The sequence below is a fragment of the Talpa europaea genome, assembly GCF_964194135.1.
Source record: "Talpa europaea genome assembly, chromosome: 15".
NCBI classification, from domain to species: domain Eukaryota; kingdom Metazoa; phylum Chordata; class Mammalia; order Eulipotyphla; family Talpidae; genus Talpa; species Talpa europaea.
The window spans coordinates 5,426,985-5,451,564 of NC_140083.1; the positions used below are offsets into that span (position 1 = coordinate 5,426,985).

Consider the following 24,580-nt stretch of genomic DNA (forward strand, 5'->3'; position numbering starts at 1 on the left):
AAGTGACATGGAGTGAGACAGGGGGCTGCATTTGGGGCCAGCAGGCCGGAATCTAGGAAGCCGCGCTCTCCTCCCTGCACCTTCCGGAACATGGGGAAAATATTTTCTACTTGGCAGCAGAAACCCAGACCTCCATGTGAAAGTGCTGGAAAGATTCCTCTTCAACCCAGACTTTTTCCTCTCTGGGCCGGACTGTTTACATGCCGAGGGGACGCCCAGGGACTTTAACCCTACGCTTCATGGTCCTGCTTTGGTTTCCCAGGGAGGCCCCTGGGTCCAGGCAAACAGATGGAAGGACAGATGTTTTAGCACCACCCCTCTGGGTTTCTGCCCATACCCCCTCCCTCCACACTGGCCCACAGGAGCTAGTTACGGAGCTAGTTACGCTGCAGTTTTTTCATCAGCAAATAGGGGCTCTCCTCCCTGCTCCCCAGCACAAGGTCCTACCCGGGTTGAAAGAGCCCCGCCTTAACCCCTCCTGTGGAAGCCCCTCCAACATACCCGGAACATACACTTTGTGGAAAAAGAGAATTTGACTTTATTCAGAAAGTCTGTAAAATACAGAAGGCGGATAACTCGCTTACTGTAGGTCAGAAAATAAATAAATTCTGGGGGCCAGGTAATTTTTAAAAACATTTTTTTGGTTATTGTTCCATCTGGCTTTCCCTAAATATAAGATAATGTGATTTATTTGTAGATATAAAATATAAAGTCCAGCTCAGGGCCACACCCACTTTGCGCAGGAAGTGGGCACCAGGGCCCTGGCTGGGGAGAATAACTTAGATTTGTGCAATAAATAAACAGCGGGGGAAGGGGGGCAGCTGTATACAGTGCAGGGGGCGCTGGGCTTCCCGGGAGAGTGCAGAATGGCAGTCGTGCCGTGGTCAGCCCCACTGGGGTGCTCACAGGGGGCGTGGTGGCACCTTTCCCTTCTAAGGACCCCAGCCCAGACTGCAGGGCCTGTCTTCTCATCCGGCCACCTGCCACTGTGGTCACCTTCTTGAGCCCCTTCTCTCTGGCTGGCCAGCCTCCTGGGGCTAGGGCTGGGCCAGGCCTGCTCCTCCCCTCTCCCTCGGCATCACCTTCTCTCTCCCTCTGCTACTTTCTCCTGACTCAGAGAGAGCCAGGGAGTCTCTCCGGGCCAGGGAGGTCCCTCCGCCACTTTCTCCAGTCTCTGTCCGGGGTCCCCCTGCGAACCAGGGCGGCAGCGGGAAGCCCTGGCTTGGGCCATCCACACGTGGTCCGCTGGAGGCTTCCCCAGGCCGTTTCTAAGGACGCTCCCAGCTTTGGGAGGCCGCTGCCCAGGCCCACGCAGGGGCAGGGCCGGAGCACCCTTCCCAGGCTGGCAGCCCCCGACAAGGGGAACCCCCGGGGCGGGCATCCCGGGAAGGGGGAGGGGCTATAGGCACAGTCAGAGCGAAGTTTACAAAAAAGGGTGGCCCTCTTTCCCCCCAAGGCCCTTCTCAAACCTGCAGTCCCGGGGCCTCCCCCCCTAAGACTGCGCCTCAGCCAGGGGAGACCCACCTCACTCCACCACCCGCCTCTCCAAAGTTGCCGCGCCCCAGAGCCATGAGCTCCCAATTTCTGGGGTTGCAGGAGGAAGAGGCTCAGGGAGGGGGCTCGCATTCACCCCTGGGGGTGGCGACTGCAGGGGAGCGGCAGCTGGGGTCAGGGTTCATTTAGGCACTTGGGAGGGGGCGGGGCCAGGGGCGTGGCCTTGGGGCGAGGACTACGAACTCGCGGCGGGCCCGGGGGCGGGGGCGGGGCCGGGGCCGGGGCCGTGCCCGGGCCCCGGGGTGGACTTGACGATGGTGATGACGCTGGCGGGAGCCACCAACGTGGCGGGCCCGCGGGCGGCGGCCACCGAGCGCGCGAAGCCCTGCAGCGCCTCGCACTTGCCGCGCAGCGCGTCGAGCTCCAGGCGCATGGCCGCGTTCTCGCGCGCCAGCTTGTCCACCTCGCGCTCCAGCTCCGACTTCTGCTTCTGCAGCTCCTCCTTCTGGCACACGCGCTTCACGCGGCAGCTGGCCGCGTAGCCGCGGTTCTTGAGCGTGCGGCGCCGCTGCTTGAGCCGCGTCACCTCCTCGGCCGAGAGCCCGCGCAGGTGCCGGTTCAGCTCGCGCACCGACAGCCCCATCAGCGCCTCGTCCGACAGGTGCGGCGTGTTCTCGCTCAGCTCGCGCTTGATCTGGGGGCGGCGCGGGGCGGGGGGGGGGGCGTGAGGAGCGGGGGCCGGGGGCGCACCCCGCGGCGGGCCGGCGCGCAGCGGGAGCTGGGGGCGGGGGCTTCACCCTCAGGCCCCCCTCCCACCCCCACACACTCCCCCCACCCCATTGTGGTCGGCTGAGGTGGTGGCTGGACTTGCTCCAAGACCCCAGTGGGGACAGACGAAGGGGAACACCTGACCGAACCGGGACCTGAGCACAAAAGGACCACCCCAGGGCGCAGCCTGAATTCTAGCCTGGGCGCAGCAGAGACGCCCAGCAAGGGCAGTGGCACGTGACCAGGCCCAGGCCTCTGGCCTCAGGAATGCCCGGTGCCTGCTGAGCTCCCTCCCCTCAGCTGGTTCCAGGAACTGGAGGGAAAGTTGGGCTGGAGGGTAAGAGGGGGCCTGGGGACAGCTGGGGTGTCTGCTCACCTTCAGGGCTTTGCTGGATAAGGGATCCACAGACATGTTTGCAGAAGGCGCCCTCTGGGCTGAGACCTAAAGGAGAGAGAAGGCCGGGATCATTTTTCCGCCGCTTAGAATAAAATCCAAACTCAGCTTCTTGGCACTGAAGGCTCCTGCTGTCCTGGAACACAATTCACACCACCTTCCTCTTCCCCCTGGACCAGCACAGCGGCCTCCCTGAATTGCTCAATCCAGCCTCAGGGCCTTGGCACATGCTCTCTGTTCTCGACTGTTCTCTTTCTTCTATCTGCCCATGGTGACTCTCGTCATTTAGATGCCCACTGCCCCCTCTTCAGAGAGGTCTGACTGTCTCAGCTCAAATACCCGCTTGCATCGCAGGATCTCATTAACTAACCTTCACAACAGGCCCCTCTTCTGCAGTTATGTCATGTCTGTTACTTGTTCCTGGTCTGACTGTCCCCGTCTCTCCTCTTCCACTCACATGTAAGCCCACGAGGGCGGAGGCCCAGCCTGTCTTACCACTGCGTCAATATGCCTGAATCGCCCGGCACATAGTAGGTGCTCAGTAAATATGCACCAAATGCACAGACCCCTTCCCACCCCACCTCAGCCATTATTCCGCACGGACCCAGATTTGCATATTTGATCTGATTTTTTTTTAAATCTTTTCTTTAACGTATAATCTACGTATAGAAAAGTACACCAATGCACTAGTCAGTGACTTTTCACAGAGTCCAACCAGCACCCACAGATACAACACAACCCTCCCCTGTTGAGCTTCCTCCTCCTGTGTTTGGGGAAAGCTTCCGCCGCCTGGGAGCTGCCCAGCACCGATCCAGGGCTACCTCGGGCAGACGGCACAGACATGACCTTCGATGCCTCCCCCATGGGCTTGAAAGCCCCATGTTCACTTAAATATCATTAAACGTCTATTACTTGCCAGCTATGTGCTTGGCCCTGGGGAGTCATGGAGGGTACACTCTGGGGCCAGTGGTGACCATTCTCTACTGGGAAGCTAACGGTCTCCCAAAGGGCCCCCACCCTCGTCAGCCTGCACACCCTCATGGGATGACCGCATGGGAGAGGGTGGCGGGGAGAGCAGGGCAGGAAGGGGCCTTGAGACCTGAGACACCATCCTATTCCCACGGGCAACATCCACTTGGACAGAGAAGTGCGAGCGAGGGAACCTGGTTAGCTGAGCTGAGCTGTCTTGGGGCCAACTCAGCCCCCGTGTGGCCCCTGGCCCTACAGGCAGGTCCGTGTGGAGACAGTGGAGAAAAGGGAAGTGTGGGATTCTGGCAGCACAGTTAACTCGCTGCACCTCAGTTTCCCCATGAGTGACACAGAGTTTGTGCATTAAGCCAGATGGTTCTACTCCTCTCTGGGCCCCCCAGAGGCGCCATCTCCCTGGGGCCAAAGTTGGCTCTGGGACCCATGGGCGCAGCATGGTGTGGCCTCAGCAGCCATCTCTTGCCTTGGGCTCCAGCTCCTGCCCCCCTGCCGTTTTTCACGCTCTCCTCGAACACGCTCCCTGGGCCTTTGCACCGGCTGCTCCCTCTGTCCGCCGTGCTCCTCTCCTCCCTCCCACAACACACGAGTCCTCACCTCCTTCAGGCCTTCGAATCGCACGTCCTCACTCGATTCAGAATTCCCAGCCCCTGACACACTCCTCCTGCCTCCTGTTTCTCTAGGGCATTCTTCACTAGACATAATTATTGTTATTAACCACATATATTTTAGTATTTCTTCAGCGCCGGGCTCCCCGCTTGCTTGCCACTCCCTTGGCTCACCCCTGCCGGGGCCCCAGCGCCTGCAGAGAGCCGGGCACACACTCCGCGCTGAAGTCATAGTTGTTGAATTCTCAGAGTGACTCAGACTGGAGTGGGGGCAGGCCAGGGCTCCCCAGGAAGCCCCCAGCCCCTCCGGGCCCATGCAGCCAGGGGTTCTGACACCCTGGAGGGAAGCAGGGAGCGAAACTGGGAAGGAAGTTGGCACTTTGACAGCCACCATGGTCCTGAGGCCTGGAGGGTCTGCGAAGGCACCTGGTGCTGGGGAAACAGGCCCAGGAAGTCCCAAATCACGCCCCGACTTCCACAGACACTACCTGGAGACCCCCGTGAAGTACCCCACCAGCCTGCCCTTCAAGACAAGTCTCTAAAATGCCCCCCCGCCCCCCCCACACCCCAAGAGAGGTACCCCCATGCTTCTCTGCTGGCCTTCGCTCACCCTCCACCTCACGCATCTGATCACATCACCACACAGATGCAGGCCTTCCATGGCTCCCTACTTTCCTGGGGACAAAGTCCAGGCCCACCTCCCCTCTGCCCTCCAGTCACCAGGAATCTCTTTCCCTCCCTCCCCCCTTGCTTTCTTGGGCTGCTCCACACCCTGTGACATTCCCCCTTCCTACTTTATCTAGCAGACTCCTACTCATCCCTCTGCCCTGGGAGCAGGCACTGCCTCCTCCAGGAAGCCCTCCCTGACCTGTCAATGTGTTAGGCACATCCCACCCCACCCTTCTCCCGTGTTGTAATTAATGGTCTGTTTCCTTGTCTCCCCTCACCAGACAGGGAGCGGGCCAAGGCAGTTCTGGATGCTGAGGCAGCGTCTGACCCAAGCGCCAAACTCAAGCCCAGCTGAATACCGTCCACCCGAGAGAAAAACTTTCTGGCCCTGTTTCCAATTCTTCCTTCTTTCCATCTGACTCTTTGCTTCTGCACGGAGCCAGGAGGATGAGAAGGAAGCAAAGGGGAATCCATCCTCCGATGCTTGGCCCCCGGCTGGGGATGGGGGAGCGAGAAAGGAGCACTGCATTGAGAGTCAGGGCTTGGGTTGAGTCCCTTGTGTTTTTTCCAGACTGTGTGACTGAATGCTTGGAACCACACCTGCCTTGCAAGCTTTCTGTGGGACCAAGTGGTATAAGCTGTAGAGGTGAGTGAACCCCTGGGGCTCTCAGAGTTGCCGAGTCTGTCCAGGCAGGGTCAGGCCTGTAGCGATCACTGGAACCTTGGACTCAGCGTCTCCCAGCTGGCGGGGTCCCTCAGAAAAGGCCCTGAGAGTCCATCTGGTTCCGCCACCTCCCTTTACCCACGGCAAGTGAGACCCAGAGAGGGTGTCTCTTGCCCGGATCCCCCGGCAGATGAGGGGCTGCCACTCCTAAGAGGGATTCTGGACACCTGTGGAGCCCCCAGGACTGCATCCCGACCCCTCTCACATGGTTACCGCCTCGGTCCTCCCCTGCGAGAAAATGACTGGAGGGTAGTGCAGCGTACCAGGGCACAGAGCCGAGGGGTGGAGTCCAGGGCTGAGGCCACGACCCACGTGCCTCCTCCCAGAGGGCGCGCTTGGGGCCTCCATGGGGAGAAGAGGCTGCCCCGCCGGACTCCAGCGCTGTGCAGCGCTGCTGTGCCAGGGTTTGTGTTGGGTCTGCTAGACATGCAAAGGACACACAGGCGTCCTGGCCCTCCTTGCGGGGGGTGTTGGGTGACGCCCAGGCTGGTGGGTGCTGAGTCCTGGTGCTGTGGCTGATGCAGAAGCTTGGAGGCCTGGCCTGGCTCCTCGCGTAAGCCGTTTTCCTCTCTGGGCCTGGTGTCCTCGCCTATAGAGCGGGCATGGTCCTGGCGGCATCGGTGTGTAAAATACAAGAGGCGTGGACATGATCGGGAGGGACAAAGGGCTACCGCAGCCTCGTCCCTCTACTTTCAGCACAGGCATCACCGATCACTCCCAGCACTGTTGCCCAAGCTTGGGCACAGCCTCAGAATCCTCAGCAGGCCCTCCCGAGTCAGCCCGGGGTGGACGCTGTCACCATTCCCGACTCTGCATGAGGACTGAAGGGCGGAGCTCGGCTGCGGCGCGGGGCTTCTAAGTGCTGCTGGGGAGGCTTTGAACCTGCTCTTCCCTCCTTTCCTCTCCCCTCCTGTTCTAGCCTCAGCCCCGCTCCCCCGCCACATCCTGGATGTCAGCTGAGACACCCATGTCTGCCCAGGAATGTCCTAGCTCAGCAAAGTCGGGCAATCACAGGGGGAGAGTCACAAGAAAGGGGAACTCTCTGATAAGCTCGGGCTTTCGGCCTCCAAGCTCCGCTCAGGGGCTGCTGGGCTGCACGCCACGGGACGCGGGTCCCCTGGCAGGCGGCCTCAGTCACTCGGGTGAACCCCTGGCCTGAGACAGCAGCTGATTTAACCTCCTTGTTCTGCAGTTGGCCGCTCTTTGGGGGCCGGGTGGGCTAGAATCCAGAGGTCCTGACCCCAGCCCAGGACTCTGTGCAGTGCCGTGACCGCATGCTCTCCTACACACACACACACACACACGCACACACACCGCTTCTTCCCTGGGGATCAGGAGACCTGACCTCCGGGGCTGCAGGTTGTGTGGGAAGCATGGAGAATGAACTACGCTCAGGGGACTGACAGCTGGCCGGCCCAGTCAGCAGCCACCACCCCTCCTAGTCCCCCTCCCTGCCCCTGCAGTGCACTCCAGAGACAACCCCTAGACGGCCCACCCGCTGGCATGGGCTCCTCTCTGGCTGCTGGGCCATTTTGCTTCCTCTGTGAGGAGAGAGGGAAAAAATGTGTTTTCCTGGGCTTTGGCAGCAGTGCAGTGGAGCCTCCTCCCTGCTGGAAGGCAAGCAAGGCTGGGGGAACCCGGCACCACCAGGACGCAGGGGCCCAGGGTTCCAGCTCTGGTTTGGCCACCCAGTTGCTCTCCTCATGACTCCGGGTACATCCATCCCTCTTTCTGAGCCTCAATTTCCCAACCTGCCAAAGCTCCACCAAGCCTGAGGTGCCTTTCAGCACTGATGGCCTTGGAGTTCAAAGGGTCAGATTTTGGAGTGGCGCTCAAAGGCCACCACCAGATTGGAGGCTCTGGAGGAAGGCAGAGGAAATCAGGAGAGACTTCCTGGAGGCAGGGGCATGAGAACACAAACTCAGAGACTATCAGGCTTGGCCATCTCTCTGTTTCACCTGCACTTCCAGGGACCATTTCCTTTTTCAGCTGAAGCACAACCACAGCTGCCTCCTCACTGGCCTCTAGTCTTGCCTGCCTCCACCTCCAACGCCACTGTGTACCCTGCCCCCAAGAGCTGGCGGAGGGCTTCACTGACACCATCTGTACACCTGCCCATTTCAAAGCCCTGCCAGGCCGGCCTCCCCTCCAGCCCCTCCTTCCCGCGGCCCTCCATGACCTCTGCATGCTCTCCCCAGGTCCTCATGCTAAGAAATGAATGAACAGGCAGTAAAAGCTACTATGCCTGCCCAGCTCCCAAAGGGATAAATGGGGTGTGTGTGTGTGTGTGTGTGTGCACGCATGCATGTGTGTGTGTGTTTGCGAGAGACAGAGAGAGGACAGAAGTCGCTGGGTCCTCAAGGATGTGTGCTCACTTTTGGGAGACTGCATCAAGGATCCTTCAGTCTAAGCCAGGCTTCTTGCTTCCTGGGGTTCCCAAGGCCTCTTCCCCATTAGTAAGGAGCTCTTTTGGGACATGGACCCAGTATTCACTCACTCACTCACTCACTCACTCACTCATTCATTCATTCATTCAGCAAACAGCCAAGAAGCACCTACGTTGTGCTGGGCCCTAAGTGCCAAAATTAATCACAGCCCCCACCCTTCAGGGCTTCACAGACCATCACTTAATCTGATAACTCTGCTCACTGGTCACCTCCTCAGGGAAGACTTCCTTGATTGCCTATTATATACTTTCAAACACACTGCTTCCTCCCCTCAGATCCCCCCTTCACAGCTGGTGTGGTTCAGCTCGGTGGCTCTTCCTTCAGCCTTGTGTCTCCCCCTTGACTGTAAGGGGGCAGCCTCCCAGGGGCAGGCTCTGATGATGGGCTCCATGGCGATGCAGACTCAAAGTGTCAGGACAAGGGAGGCCCAGAGGCCCGGGGTGATTTAGTGGGAGGTTAAGCCCTTTGGTGCTAGCTTCCCATCTGACATTGAGCCAATTAGCCTCTTCCCTCATCCCGACTCCCAGCCCTCCTTGGGGTCGTTTCCTGCCTGCCACCGCTGAGGAGCCACCTCTCTGGTTCCTGTGTTTCTGGCTGCTATGCCTCTTTATTCGAGCCTCCACGCCCCTGGCCATCCCTGACTCCAGCCTGGCCTGTTGGCTCTGCTCTCCCCTGGTTCCCCTGGACAGCAGGCTTTGCCTAATGGCTGCCAGACAGCCCTCCTTCCCCCATCCTTCCGGCCAGGACCTCACCTCTTTCTGTCGCAGACGGGGGACACTGAGGTTCCCAGCTATGGGGGCAGAGCTCATCACACTCAATGAGTCAGTGCTAAAAGATTATCTGGTTCCTTACCCCTGTAAGTTCAATCCCCCCGCCCCCCAACACATGATTCCTCAGCCCTGTGAGTAGGAGGACAGGGAGGGAGGAACAGGACCCAGGAATCCCCATCCCTCCGCTTGCAGGTAAAAACAAGAACAAAAAGGCAAGCTTGCTGCAGGGCTGATGGGGGAAAGAGGAGATGTTGTGTCCACCCCTCAGACATAAACCCTCATGCACCGAGACCTCTGGCTGTGCCTGTTGCTCAGGTCTGGCCCTGGGGGGAATCCCCATGCTGGCACAGGCCCTCAATTCAAGTCCCGATGTCAACAGGTTGGTGTGACTAGTCCCACCTGTGAAGTGAAACCAGAAGAAGGGTAGAAACCAGCTCCACCCCATCCTCCCGTCCCACCCTCCCAGCACCAGCAGGCACTACCTCCCGGACCCTGACTGGCAGAGTAGCCACCAAATGTGAGGAAGCCTGGACCCCATCCTACTGCCACCTTTGCCAGGATTTTCTGGCTCTTGCAGTTTCTCCTGAGACCAACAGGATGGGCGCCTTCCCCGGGCAGCTGTAAAACCTGGGGACAAGGACCTGGGTGCCAGCCACTCGGCTGCCAGGCCCTGCGGGGAACTAGAGTGAGGGGTAGAGGTGGCAGCCTCCCCACAGGCACACAAGGGCCCGCGCACAGGGAGCTGGAAAGGGTCTTTCACGCTTTGCCCCACCCTGTGGCTGCAGGCACTGGCTCTGGGCAGGGGAGAGTACTGTGGTCACGTGACTGGGGCCCTGGGAAACTCCGGGGAGAGCGAGGGGGTGGCCAGGGCAAGAATTCCCCAGCCCATGTAAGCAGGGACAGGCCGGTGCCCTTGGTCAGGTCCTTCTACGGGTTTATTCATGTGGGGACACTCCCCGAGGCCCAGCTTGCTGGTGCACAGGCCCCAGGTCTTCGTCCACCTGGGAGAGCCCAAGAACTCCCTCCCTGCGAAGTGCACTGCGCACCCGGTCCCCCCAGCGGGCCCCAGGTCTTCATCCGCTTGGGAGAGCCAGAGAACACACACACACACTCACGCACACACGCACACGCACACCCCAGGTACACCGCGCAGCAGGCACAAGCAGGGCCCCAGGTCTTCATCCGCTTGGGAGAGCAGAGAACACCCCCCGCATACCCCTGCACGCGCGCACACGCGCACACACCCCACACCGCGCGCGCACGGCCGGCGCGGGGCAGCGCACCCCGGGGCGCCCGCCGGGGCCCACGCGCGCCCCCCGCCCGGGCCGTAAACAAACGCGCACGCACGGCCGGGGCGCCGCGCCAGGCCGGCTCTCCGCGCGCACGTAGGAGCGCACCCCGCGCGCCCCGCCCGGCCGCCGGCCCGCCCGCCCGCCGGCGCCCCTTCCTGCCGCCGCGCCCGCCGGCCCCCGCCGCCCTGCCCCCGCGCCCGGGCCCCCCGGACCTCGCCCGGGCCCCCGCGGCCCGGAGGGGACGCGCCCGAGCACCCCCCGCCCGCGGGCCCGGGCGCCCCGCCCAGCACGTCCCGGGGCGCGGAGACCCCGCCGCCCGCGCGCCGGCCCGGCCCGCCCGGCCCCGCCTCGCCCACCTCGCGGCCGCCCGGCCCGGCGCCGGCGCCGACTCCCCTCGGTCCCGACGCGGCCGCGCGGAGCGGGCTCCGGAGCGCCGCCCGGTCTTGTTGTGGGGCGCGCGGCGCGGGGGGCAGCGCCGAGTTGTAGGCGAGCTTCCCGGAATTACTCACTCACAGGATTCCTTTCATTCATAAAAACCCAGTCATGCGGTGACGTCACCGGCCCGGGAGCGGCCCCGGCCCCGCCCCTCCAGGCCCCGCCCCCGGCTCCAGGCCCCGCCCCCGGGACCGCCCCGTCCGCCCGACACCTCGGGAGCCGCGCGGGTGGGGCGCCGTCGGTGTCATCTTACCGTCCGCGGTCCCAGGCCTCTTCTCCCTCGACCGACCCCCTCCGGCCCGATGATCTCATCCAGTCCCGTGGTTTTAAAGGCCGTGTGTGTGCCGCTGCGCCCCCAGTTTGTATCCCAGAGCGAACAACTTCCCCCGAGCGCAGGTTCTGCCGGGCGCCCGCCCCGCCTCTCCGTCGGGGCCAGTGGGGACCGCAAACTCCTCCCGACCTCCAGCCCTCGGCTCCCCCTCCCCCAGCCTCGGGGGTTGAAGCCCAAACCCGGGACCTCGCTCCCTTCCTGCACATCAGGCAGACGGGCCCGACCACCGCGCGGCCCTGCACCTGCCCGGTCCGCCCGGCCTCCTGCTCGGGCGCCGTCCCCTGCAGCGACACCGGGGCCCCGCCTTCAGCCTCCAGCCCGCCAGGCTTCCTTCTCGCAGATCTTTGCGCTTGCTGCTGCTCCGCCACTGCTTTGATGCCCGGACCCTTTCAGACGGGCAAAATAGGTTTCCCCTGAACGGATCAGGGACCCTCCGTTTCAGCCAGCAAAAAATCAAATAGTGGTAATAATGGATTATACCCACTGAATAACAGAAAAATCCGTGAGTCCACACTAAAGCAACTGGGCAAACTCTAAGGTACCAGGAATAATCAAATCAGAAAATGGTCATCAGCTGAACACCATAGTAGTAATGGTGTCCAACAAGAATCATCAGTAGACGTAAAATCTTCATGAAGAACATGATATTTCCGTAGTTCAGAGCATTGCCCCGTGGGCACTTGCACGTAGGGAAATAGCAGCTGGCCCATACCTGCTTCACAAGTGATCAGTCAATACGCCGGGAGGGGACTAATTGGCATGGGTAGCTCCTGAGTGGGCCTCTGAGAAGGGCACGGCATGGCTTGTGCACACTTCCTGCAAGGATTCACATGATGGGGCTGGTTGTGAGGAAAGAGCTGACCTACCAAATAACTGGGCTGTGCGTTTGAAAGCATGACGTGATCATGAACTACAAAGGCAGACTGGGGACTGTTCCAGGCTGGAGGAGTCTGAGGAGTTGCAGGCAGTGAATGCAAAGTGTGAGCCAGGATTTTCTTAAGCTTTGAAGGACATTCTTAGTTGATAAAATACAAATAAGGGTTGTAGATCAGACAATGGTGTTGCATCAGTGTTAATTTCCTGATTTTTTTTTAAAGATTGATTTATCCATACAAGAACTGGGGTACAAGCCAGAGGTGTGGCAGGTGAGAGAATTCACCAGAGAGAGTGGGGAACAGAACAGGCAGATTGATTGAGATACATTGTTGAGGGGAACAGAGGGCGAGTCAGGAGAGGCCTGCTGCGCCATGAGGGTTGCTCCCTGGCGGGCCGGGGGATCTAACTCGTGCTGCAGAGGCCGCGGACAACTTCATAGGCTGTGTCCCAACTCCCTGCACCACCAGGGAGGCCTCTAATTTCCTGATTTTGATCATGGTCCTGTGGTCATAGAAGACAATCACCTTGATTTGGGGAGACAAACGAGCATTTAGAAATAAAGGGGCATCTGTGAACAATTTAGTTCAGAACTAAGATAATAGCTCGCCAGACAGGCAGACAGCTGGAAAGATAGGAAGAAATAAAGATAGGTAGATGGAGGGATAGATGACAGAGGTGGCACAGACAGATCGAAAAGACCAATAGGTGGGGGATTTCAAAGAAAATGTAATATTTTAAAGAAAATATTAATTGACAAAGCTAGGTAAAGAGCATATAAAAATTCTCTATCATTCCTGCAATTTTCATTGTAATAAAAAGTTTTATCTTTTTTTGTTTAGTTGTAAGTAGGGGCTCTCAAGTTAGCCTGTGACCCAAATCCTGGCCTCTCCCACCCCTCCACGGGCTGAGTGACTTAACTTCCCCCAGCCTCACTCTCTTTCGTAAACTGGGTTCACTAACAGTGTCCTGAGCAAGGATCTGTGCTCAGAGCACACCTCTGTTCACCCCAGTGGGGAACATTCCTAGCTCCCAGCCTCAGTGTCCCCACCTGCATTGTGACCATGTAGGATTAGGTGAGTAGTTTTTAAAGTGTGCACACTTATCAGCACTTGGCACAATCAATAAAAGGAGATCATTAAAAAGAGAGATGAGTCCTCCGGAGTCCCCTGGGACACTCCCTCGGAGAAACCTGCTTTTTCTCCAGATGAATGACACAAAGCCGGTGACCTCACCCTGCAGGAGACCCCACCTCCTGCAAACAGGGAGGGGCCTCATCCACAGTTTCTAGAGAGGGAGCCACCCTTTGCCAGCACAGTTCAGAAGAACCTTGCTGGCCTAGCTGGTCCCTGTTCACCTGCCCCAGGGTTCAAAACTCCAAATAGCACCCAAGACCTTCCCTGTGGGACCTTGGGCCACAGTGGGGTGGGTAAGTGCTTAGTAGTAGTAAGTGCTCAGTAACAGTAAGTGCTCAGTAACAGCAGTCGGCCACCTGCTGAGAGCAAACTTCTAGCTGACCCCTGTGTGGGGCAGTCCTGGCTCCCAGGCTCAATTTCCCCACCTGCACTGTGACCATGTAGGATTAGGTGAGTAGTTTTTAAATAATCTCGAATCAGCAGACCTCTAAGCTGGCTACTGTGGAGAAGACTAGGGCTGGCTTTTCGAAGACCCTCTTTGGGGTTCTCGTCCTCCCTTCTGTAGGGCCGCTTTCTGGAGGGCCAGGACCACCTTTCCTGTGAGTCCGGTGAAACCCTCTGCTGGGAGGGAATGATGTCAAAGGGTCCCCTTCAGCACCTCCTGGCCCTTATCTTGTTCCCAGCGGCCCACCCATCACGGGCCTCTTCCAATTTCCTAGCATTGCTTATTACTGATTACGCTGCGTATTCTTAATATGCTCATGAGATGCTTCCTTTGTGCCAGGCTTCGGGCCCCTGTTTGTATAACATGTATCTCCCCAGCTCTTCTCTCCCACTGCTAAGCAAACCAGCCATCCAAAGCGTGAGCTGACCTTTGAGCACACCTCAGCACTTACAGAACTCCCATGTCTCCTGCTCCGCTCACTGGGAGTTCTTCTGTACAAATGATCAGCCCCATTGAAAGCTGAGGAAACGGCTGCTTTATGGGTGTATCAGCTGCCTGGGGAGCTGCCCAGGCTGGGTGTGTGCACCTGATGGCCCTTAATCCTCTCCCACCACCTGCCGCTCTGCAGGTGAGGAAACCGAGACTGAGAGGTGTGGAAAGTTGCCCAATATCTCACAGCTAGTCCCTGCGGAGGACTTGAACTCAAGGTTGAATCAAGGGCCATGCCCTCCTGGGGCCCGCCCAGCTTCTCTGGACCCAGCGGGAGAGATGGCCTGCTGGGGGCGGGGCGCACCCTACTCCAGGAATCTTCCAGGAATCCTGGCCCTCCTCCCCCTCTTTCTCCCTCCTATTTTTAAATCCCAAGGCAAAGTGGGGAGGGGGTATCGGAGGGGGTCCCTACCAGGCCACTGTCTGCCAGTGTCTCAGGTCTGGGCGAGAGCTCATCCAGCTTGGAGGAAACCAGATTGGGACAAACCCAGAGCACTCCAATGGCTACTGTGAACCCGAATCTCACGAAATCTGAGTGTCTTGATCACCCCCTTTGCAGACCACCCCTTTGCATATGTGAAACCTCCGGGCCCGGAGAGGCACCAGGGCGCTCACGCCGTGCGGATGCGCTGCCCCGGCAGCACTGGGTGTTCTAGGGTTTTTTTAAGTTCTGCTCATTTTCTAGCAAAAATAGAAAACAAATGATGTCATCTGAATTTGCATTTTTCTGAATACGAATGAACTTGACTAGATCCCCATATGTTTGCTAACCAGCTGGGTGTCTTCTTTTGGGAATTATCTGTATGTACTTTGTCTATTTTAGAAAATACATTTTTCTGTTTGCAAACTGACGCTTCAGGGCACCGAAGCCGGGCGCTGCGCGTATTCCCAGTCTTCTTTCCTTTGCCCCTTGGTTTTTCTCTCTCATGCCACGTCCCCCCCGCCCCCCGCCCCCGCCCCATTCCTGCAGCTTCGGTGTACTTGGAAGTTCGCCATTCCCAGGCCTTCCTGTGCCCCAAGCCTAGAAACCGTAAACCGGGGCACCTGCGATTGGTCTGCTGCGCTCCTGCACCCCAGCTGCTCTGGGCTTAGGGAGACAAACCACCCCTCAGTGACAAGGGAGGGGGGCACTTCTAGGTCAGTCTTGTGTCACAACCAGGAACCAGGGGCTCCTGGGTTTCTGGAGTCCTTTGGGACCCTAATCAACCCCATCCCTTCTCCAGACACCCCCTGTCCTTCTTCCCAGGCCCGCGGAAGCTGTTCTTCCTGTCCCAAAGCCAGTTCTGCCCTCCCTGACTCTCTGGTCCACCTAACACCCACCCTGTCCTCCTCACCCCCGTCTCCACCTTGCCTTCTCTTTCCTCCACTCACGGCCTCTGAGCTCTCCTGCTCCTCGCCTCCCACCCCACACTCCTCTGGGGGACTGTGCTGGGGTCCCAGCCCCCTCTCTGTGCTAACTCTAGGGTCCACTCTCCTTCCTGACCCTCTTGTCCTTTGCTTGCCCACCTTGCTGGTGCTCCCTACCCGCTCTCGGGAAACATCTTCCCCGAGGTCTCTATCCCTGCTTCTTCCTGCCCCCCAGGGTTAGCAATGCCCAGAACCTTGGCCTTTGTCTCTCCTGCTCTCCTTGGAGAACCTCATCCCCCAACCCCCAATTTCAGGGGTCACCTGATCCTGCTGACGTCCACATCTCTGTAAGCACCTCAAGGCAATGTGGATTCCCCCTGCCCCTCCCTGGCATGTCCACCCAACACAGTCACATGCCACCCAGCACCACCCTCCCAGCCTCATTACACCACATGGCATTCAGACGCCCGGAGAGAAACCAGGCCACATGCTGGCTTGTTTGCTAGGCCCTCTCCCTCACTCCCACGGCAAGCCACTCAGGCCTCTGTGAGCTCATCGCTTACCTCTCCTGGTCCTTGCTTTCTCTCTGGGCTGTGGCCTCAGGTGGAAGGCCTGGTCGCTCTCTCCTCCTGGACAATTCTGATGGCCTCCCGCCCGGTCTTCCTGCCTCCAGCGCCTTCTACGCCAGCATCCACGCGGACGATAGAGAGCACTTTCAAAACAGAAGCCTGCCAGCTCCTCCTCTGCTCAGACTCTTCCATGGCTCCGTGTTGCCCTCAGAACACAAACTCTTGTCCTCGTCCTTTAAGGCCTGGCTTCTGTCTACCTGCCTGCCGGGCACCTCTCTCTGCCCCGGGGCTCCCGCACTAGTTCCTGGGGCCTGGCTCACAGGCCCCTGATCATGCTTAGCGGGGTTTGCTCGCACAGACGCCTCCACCGGGAACCCCCTCCCCAGCTTGTCCTTCAATTCCCCAGGGCTTCCCAGTGCCTCTGGGAGCTCACAGTCCCTGTCCTCCCTGCAGGGACCCTGCCTCCTCCACGACCGCCTGTCTCCCCTTAAACCACAAGCTCTTTGAGGACAAAGAGAACGTTGTTTTATTTTTGTGTCCCCAGCTCGCCCAGGACATGGTCCGTAGTAGGGACACGAGAGTGTTCACCAGGCGAGTGGATGACGGGTCCTTGCCCCGCTGGGCCCTGTCCTGGGCCCAAGCAGGAGGGTGAGGCCAGGGGGAGGGGGAGAAGAAATGGGGTTCCACGTCCTCTGAGGTCCTTTTACTCCCTGATGGTGGGGATCGCTGCCCATCACACCCCTCAGAACACTGATGCAGCTTCCCCAGGGGTCACTGTACTCCCCTTGGGTGACTGCACCCCAGGGACAATTCAGTTCTGCCTGCTCATGAACGTGTGGTTTGTCACAGAGTTTGGGATTCCTGGAAACATAATGGGGAGCTACCAGGACAGAGTGCAGATGACTCCTGCTTTGGGCAACTTTGGTTGTTGTGGGTTCTGCCCACTCTGCTTAGTTCCTCTTCTCCTGTCTCGCCGCCACCTCACTCGCTGTCTGGTCTCCTGTCACCCCCAAGGCTTCAGAGGCCCTCTCGGCATTTGGGGTCTGTGGAGGTCTTCCTAGCCCGAAACCACGTCCGTGTGCACTGGGAGGCATCTGTGTGTGCACGCTGGTGTGCCTGGCACTCTCCCACCCCTGATAACCACCTGTGCCAGCTGGCGGGCGTGTCAGAGCTGACTGTGCTGGGGTTCAGTCATAGCTCCCAGCTCCTGGCCAGAGCTCAGTGACCCAGGTGGACGCACCTACTGTAGCCCGATTAGCCGTCTTTCTGGGAGCTGAGGGAAGAAGGCCAGTTGGCCCCCCGGGAGGAGAGCTGTGGTGCGGGGTGGTGTCGCTCACTGTGGGCGGGGTGGGGGGGTTGGGGGTGTGGGGGGTAGGGGGCTGGCGGAGAGACACAGAGACTAGCATGAGGTGGATGTGCAGAGGGCACAGTGGAGGGCCTGGTTGGGGTCACCCCGAGGCCTCTCTAGCACAACTGTTTTTCTCTTCTTTGGATTCTGGGAGATTCTCTGGTTGCTTTCCACCCCTTTAGCCTATTTGGCTGTGCTGACTTGAGTTGGATTCCTGCCCCCGAGTCAAGAGAGACCTGACACATTCTAATCCCTTTCCGCTTTATCCTGCAGAGTCCAGTTCCTCTCATGCAGTTCCCTTTCTCAGGAGTGTCCAAAAATATGGTGGTGTTGGGGCCTCCCTGGTGAGACAAGGGGTTGAGTCTCAGCACTATCAAGCTATCGCCAGCCACAGCAGCACCAGTTCAATCCCCGGCCAGGGAGCTAACCACATGGCTCAACAGACCTCTCCTGTCTCACCCGCTGCTCCCCTCAGCAGTGTGTTTCAGTAGATCCACCTGCTCTGCTCCCCACTCTGTCTCTGGTGAATCCTCTAACCCCCTGTACCTCTGGCCAGCACCCCAGCTCTGGTATAATTAAATAAATAAATATTTAAAAAAAATATGGTGATATTGCCATATTCAATGAACTGACACGCATTTTAGTAACCTTAGTGCTGATGACTGACTGGGAACATGATTTGTGGCTGATGAAGCCTGGAAGTTTCTGTCATCCCAAACAAAATAGCACCCTATTGCCTTGTCAGCCAATGTAGAGCCATTTGGGAAATTCACAAACATTGTGATTCCTCTTGCGCCCATGTGGTGGGACTGCAGTTGGGCGTGGTCATGTGACTTGCTTCCGCCAATGAACAGCAGAGACACGTCACTTCTGTGCTGTGTTTTGACCCACAATGTGCCCAGTTCCCTGCCCCAGCGACCAGCCTGTGTTGAGGGGCCCCTCTCAGCCAACGCTCCCGCGTGACCGCCATCAGCAGACACCCCCACCCTAGGTGAGGACCAGGACATGGACGGCTGAGCTGAGGTGACCATGTTGTTTGTTAGCACAGCGTTCCCAGCCTTCCTGCCCGACCCAGCCTGGCATGCAAGCCGCTGGAACCTCGTGAGCGCTTCAGGAAGCCATGTTTGCTTTCTGTCCCGGTGCTTTTCCAATAAACAATTATCTGGGTTTTTAGGCAGGTTGTGAACTCTGAGAACAGGACTAGAAATGGCTCTTGTCCCCACACCAGAATGAGGCTGTGCAAGGGGCAGCTGCTTCATAATTACTGGCTGAAGAGAGTGCAGTGACCGTGAGAAATTCAGCAGAAAGAAGGAAGGGATGAAGGTTTTACACAACTGACCCCTGGGACTCCACCCTGGGTCCCTATCCTGAGAGGCCCAATTTCATGTGACTGCTGCCAGTGGTGCCCTCCCCACGCTTGGCCTCCCCACCCTCGCCATCAGGCCAGTGTCCCGGCCCCCCAGGAGAGAAGCAGCCTCTTTCCAGGCCCCCTTCTGTCCCTTGAGCTCATGAGCTGGACCCACGGCCCCCAGGGTGGGGAAATCCTGCTTTGGCTGGCCAGGACTGGCTCTATAGGAACACATGTGGCTCCTGCCTCCCAGCTCAAGGTCACCTGCACTCATTTCCTTCCTGAGGAGGGCACAAGTCCCCCAGAAGCCACATAATTAGTGTAATTATTACACGACTGCCCTGTGGCCTCTGTGCCCTGCCATCACCTCTCCCACAGCAGTGGAGGGGTTTTTTTCCACTCTGCTTCCCTGCTGGAACCCTCTTGGGCTCCCACTGCCTGCAGGGCAAAGGTCCCCATCCTCAGCCTGCAGCTCGAGCCCCTTCTCAGTTGGCTTCTGTGACCCACCGGCCTGTTCACCTGCTCACATGCCAGGTGCTGATGTCAACCCCCTGCTGTTCCCCACAGCATCCATACAACCTCACAATGCTGGCTCTGGCCAGTGCTTTCCATCTGGAAAGTTCTTTCCTTCCTAATCCAGCTGGCAAACTCCTATTCAACCTTTGGAATCCAACTTAAGAACAGGAGTTGGTAAATGTTTTTTCCGGTAAAGGGCCAGGTAGAAAAATTTCAGGCTTTGGGGACCTGCCACCACTATTCAGCTCTGCCTTTGCAGAAAGCACTGACAGGTCAGTGAAGCACAGAGGCATGTCCCAATAGAGCTGGGGTGGCAAGACCAGCTGGCAGGTGGGCCAGTTTGCCCACTGCTTCTGGACTCATCTCATGCAGCCTCCGACTAAACAGAATTCAACAGGCCCTCTCAAAATGTCCCCTCCACCTCACATATTTTGTCATCACACACCCCAATTTTAATGACTCTACAGTTGTGACGATTAAATGACACAGTGGTCACGTCCTCACCTCTCACTTGGGTTTCTGCAGTAGTCTTCTCCTGGGTCTCCCAGTCTCTGCCCTACCCTGCCAGTCTATTCATACAGAACAGGCACAATCTGTTAAAATGTAAATCTGATTAGGTAAGTTTTCTGCTCAAAAACCTTCCATGGCTCCCTATTACCCTCAGAGAAAAAGACAGAGTCTTAAAATGGTCTCTACCATCTTACACGTCCAACTCCCCCATAGCATTTGGACCTCACTGCCTACCTCCCACCCGCTCTCTCACTCTACTCCAGTCACAACAGCCTCCTTGTTTTTCCTGAAAGCAGCCAGGGAGACTTCTGCCTCAGGGCCTTTGCCCTTCAGCCATCTGGAACACTCTTTCCCAGGTTATTGCATGGCTCCCTTCCTTGCCTCCCTCCCCTCAGGTCTTTATTTCAATGTCTCCCTTCTCAGGGAGGCCTTCCCTGGCCACTCTGTTGAAACTGAAGCCCTCTCCTGTCTCTCCTCCATAGCATTTACCACCCTCTACCACACTATATCCACCCCCCTCAACTTTCAATTACTTTTAATTATTAAAGATCCTCAAACATAGTGAAATGGAAGGATCAGTGCAGTAGCATGCTCATACGCCACCCCAGACTCAAGGCAGGAGGCACCGACGTCACTTAATGACGTGATACTTCAGCCAGAGACACTAGTGACATGCACACGGTGCTTGATTTCTCTGTCTTGTTCGTTGTCTTTCCCTCTTAGGCTGTGAGCCCCAGATCGCAAGCATTTGCGTCTGCTGTGGTTTCCTCACTGCCAAGAACGTCACCTGGCATCTAACAGCTACTCCGGTAGTTTAGCAGAGGAAACGACAAGACAGGTCCTGATTCTGGTCATGCCTGTCATTGACATGTGACTCAGGAGCATTTCCTCTTGCAGAGCCGTGGTTTCTTTATCTGTAATGTGTGGTGAATACCGCAGTGCTACTTTTCAGCTGCGAGGATCAGACAAGGGAAGACTGTAAGACGGCACTGTTAGCAGACCAGTCAGTTACACTTCCATCTGACTCCTGAGGGAGCAGATTTGGTATAGACTGACCCTCTGGATTCTGGGCGAGTAGCAGAGAGGCCCCTTGCTTGTGGATGTTTGCAGCTGCAGGACCCAGTGTGCCTCCTCAAGAGCTCTTTGCTTGACACTATTCCAGTGCAAAGCCCTGCAGAAAGCCCACAGAGTGCATACTCTGGTACTGATGTGCCCCTTCTTTCTGTCACCTGAATGGCACCTAATAATCCCCTATACTTCATCTCTTGCTTTATCTACTCATTTAACAGTTTTTACTGGAATTACCTACAGGGAGGGTACACAGCTTCATCAGGTCATGAGATTTTATTTAATGAATTTCTTCCCTGGATCTTTGAGTATTTCCGATGATTGAGCCAGCCTCAACTTGGCCTTTTCTGCATTTCAGATGCAGTTGTGTGTCTGTGTTGCCAAACTTACAAACACACCCTGAATATACACCCTGAGTGTCAGTTGAGAAATGGGACTCATCCTGTTGAATCTATGTCTTTTCTCCTGTCAGACTGCTCCGCAGTGAGAGGAATGCATGACCTTTTGTAAGCTTCCTGATAACCATCGTCCTAACTTCCCTTGGTTGGGGTGTGGAGGGCAAGATATTTTCGTGGAGAATTCTCTCGATCCCTTTCTCTCAGTTCCACGCTGAAACTCTAGCAGGAAAATTTTAATCAGCAAAATTTAATTACTTTAAGGGAACAGTTTACTCATTTATAAGATGTTGATGCGAATAACTACATAAGGAAAGCAAAAAGAAAAGAAAGAATAACTACAATCCCAAAATGATGGATTCGAAATTTCTTTGGAACTGGTAAAGCTCTTACAAATATGAGTTACTATGGTTAGCTTTAGTTACCTGTCTAGATTCTTCACTAGACCTTGCTCTTGTTGTGTGGGTGGCCCCTCGCCTGGACACTAAGATCCTAGAGACAGACTTGGAAGGGAACGCTTCTTTTCACAGGAATAACAACAGCAACTACATTTTTCACGTGTCCAGCAAAAGCAAGTTGCAGGATTCATCTAGACCTAGAGTTTGGGAACCATTATAACAAAAGCCCAAACAAGCACCCCCCTACACCCCCATGAGCTGGAGAGGGCACAGGATCTGCTTGGTCAGCAGCAGATCTGTGCCCACAAAACCGTCTCCTTGTTTCTTTCCAGAGTACCTCATTCTCAGCATCGATAACAATTGTCATTTATTGAAATCCCACTGCCATTTATGGGATGGGCACGGGGAGATATTTACTTCTAATCCTCTTAACAACCACGGGAGGTGAGTTGGGAGAGACCAAGTCATTTGCTCAAATTTCTACTAAAAGTGCTAAGATATCTCTAGAGATCAGCTCAGGTCTTCCAAATGACAAGGAATACTTCTTTCTAGCATAACTGTATTTAGTGTTTTTGTTTTTTTTTAATTTAAACTGAAAAAGGATTGGTGGTTTAACTGAAATTGAAATTTAACTGCGTGTTCCTCAATTTTTTTTTTTCCTGATTCTGGCAATTCTAGGTTGGGAGTATCTGGCAAAATCAGAGCACGAACTTCCCTGCATGGCCCACGTCTTTGTTGTTTTTTGTTTTTATGAGCCGTCATTAACACCAGGTTCAGACCGGAGGTCTCCAACCGACCGTTTCAGGCGGGCGGAGGCGGGGCGGGCTCTTGCCCCTCACCAACATGTCCGCCGAGGAGCAGTGTGCGGCCCTTCCGCCCCGCGCAGCGTGGCCCCGCCCCGTCACCCGGGATTGGCTCCACCCCAAAGCCCAGCCTCTCTCCGCTACAGAAGCCATTCCTATTGGTCAGTTATAAAAGATGGCGGCGTCCGCTCCCGCCTCCCTCGCGCGCCACCAGGGCGGGGCGGGGGTGGAGCCTCAGCGGCGGCCGAGGGCCTGGGCCTCGCTGATTGGCGGGGAGCGGTGGTCGGGCTGTCACGTGGTCCGGGACGCGTTTGTTTGCGGAAGTGAAGGGAAGTAGAAGTGCTGACTCAGCCGAGGTGAGAGACGGCGACGGGGAGGCGGGGCCTGGGGGGCCCTCCCCAAACCTCGTCCACGACCCGCCCCAGACTCTGGTCTCCGCCGGGACCCTGCTTAGGACCTCCGTCGGGTTCCCCGATTTAGGCACGTCCTCCGTGACCCTTGCGTGACCCCCGAGTGCTCCCCACCCGTGACCACCCTGTCTCGCCTGAAACTTCTGTCCCCTGCCCCAGAGGGGTTTCGCCCCGGGGCCCCCTCCGCGCCCCGTCTTCCCCGTGGGGCGCTCCGGCCCCGCTTCCCGAGTCACTCTCTTCCCCCACCTCGGGGTCTCTCAGAGCCCCCGGCCGCGGTGACTGCGGGGGGCTGCGTGCCAGGTGCTCCCGGCTCTCCGTGGAGTCCCTCCCGGTCGCATCTTCACCTGTTCGCGTCCGCGTGCCTTCACCTGTGTCTCCTCCGTGAGGCTGTTTCCCATTTCTAACTCGCGGCTTCTGTCTCATGGGCCTCCGCTTTTCATCGTGCCTGCGCCCTCCATGCTCCCACCTTCCCACCTTTCCCCCCTAAGACCCCATAATGTGGCCCCCTCCCATGTGTCCCCCTCCCTGCGCCCACATGACCTGGAGGCTGGTGACAGGAGTGTGACCGCGCGGCCATGTGACCGGGGTAGGCAGACCGTGGCTGTGGGACAGGGAGGGCACGGCGCTCAGGGATCTGTAACATTTTTGTAATGATCTACTCACATGACCCCAAACAAATACCTTCCCTCCCCCTGCGCTGCTTTCCTTCACCGGCCCTGTTACCAGCCCAGCAGGGTGTTAGGCAGGTTTGGCTTGGCAAGGCGGACACCCCACCCTTGCGCTGAACGCGTTGCTTTTGTTATTGTCTCTGCCTTAAAATGTTCCGGAGTTTGGAGGTTATTTTCTGTCCAAGTCTCAGTTTCCTTGTCTGTGACCGGGGGATTGTATTTTCTGCCCTCACAAGGCTGCTGTGACTCAGGGCTGCTTAGGGACCCCAGAGGTTCTTGACTTTGGTGCAGGAATTCCTGAGGAAGTCAGAGTAGGAGAGTTAGAAATGGAGCAGAAAATAGAGTGTGGGCAGATTCCAGAGTCACACTGTGGGTCTTAAGGCTGCGCTGTCATTTCTTCCTTTGAGGAGCAGGGCTCATAAATGAGATCCTGAACTTTTTTTTTTTTTAAGATATATGTACTCAAGATCTGGGGTACAGGCCAGAGGTGGTGGGGTGGTGAGAGGATTCACCAGAGACAGAGTGGGGAGCAGAAAAGGTGAATCTACTGAAATACACTGCTGAGTGGGCCAGCGGGTGAGACAGGAGAGGTCTGCTGCGCCATGTGGGTAGCTCCCTGGCCCGGGATTGAACTTGTGCTGCCACTCATAGCTTCATAGTGCTGCGTCTTAACCCTTGTGCCACCAGGGAGACCCCTGAATGGGTTTTGACTAATTTTGTTTAACAAGACCCCTGGGCCCTAACATGCCGTTGGTGAAATAAGATAGAAGTTTTACAATCCATGGTGTCCATGGTGTCCAATGTGAGATAAAAGTTCTGAACTAGGAGGGCCTGGATCACCTTGCTCAGGAATGTGCTTGGAAAATTTTTTTCAGAGTTACTGGATGGGGCAGGGGTGGGGAGAGCCTGCAGCCTCTGTGTAAATTCCCATTCTCTTCCATCACCGGTGTGCTCCCGTATGAGTGCGGGGTTGTCTATTGTGTTAGAGGCAGGAAAGGGAAGGCGATAGAATGACAAACAAGAGGACAAGTGGAAGGTTTGTTGTCTTTGATTTATCGTTGGCAGTATTCACTGGTCACAGCCACGAGTCAGGCTCTCTCATGCTTTTCTGGCCTTCTTCATTGCTCAGTCCCTGAACGAGCGGCGGTGTACTCTCTACTGTGCTCTAGGCCGCCCTTGAAGTCGCCAGTGTTATTCCTGTTTAACTCGGGGGAGGGAGGCGCTGTGGGTTGCCAGGTTCTGCAGCTTGCTGAGGCTCGGCCCGATTCTGAATTCAGTCCTTATCACACTGCAGCCTGGTGCTTGTCCCCCTGGGAAAGATGCAGTCCTGTCAGTGCCCAG

General features: G+C 57.2%; 1 protein-coding gene across 1 annotated transcript; it reads right to left on the reverse strand.

The window, feature by feature from the left end:
- Positions 1-1,729: 1,729 nt before the first annotated feature.
- MAFF (MAF bZIP transcription factor F) lies at positions 1,730-10,681 on the reverse strand (the record flags this gene model as incomplete). The annotated part of the gene is made up of 3 exons (XM_084254944.1): positions 1,730-2,188; positions 2,639-2,704; positions 10,664-10,681. 3 exons carry the CDS (start codon positions 10,679-10,681, stop codon positions 1,730-1,732), a joined length of 543 nt encoding a protein of 180 aa, XP_084111070.1.
- Between the last annotated feature and the right edge of the window lie 13,899 nt (positions 10,682-24,580).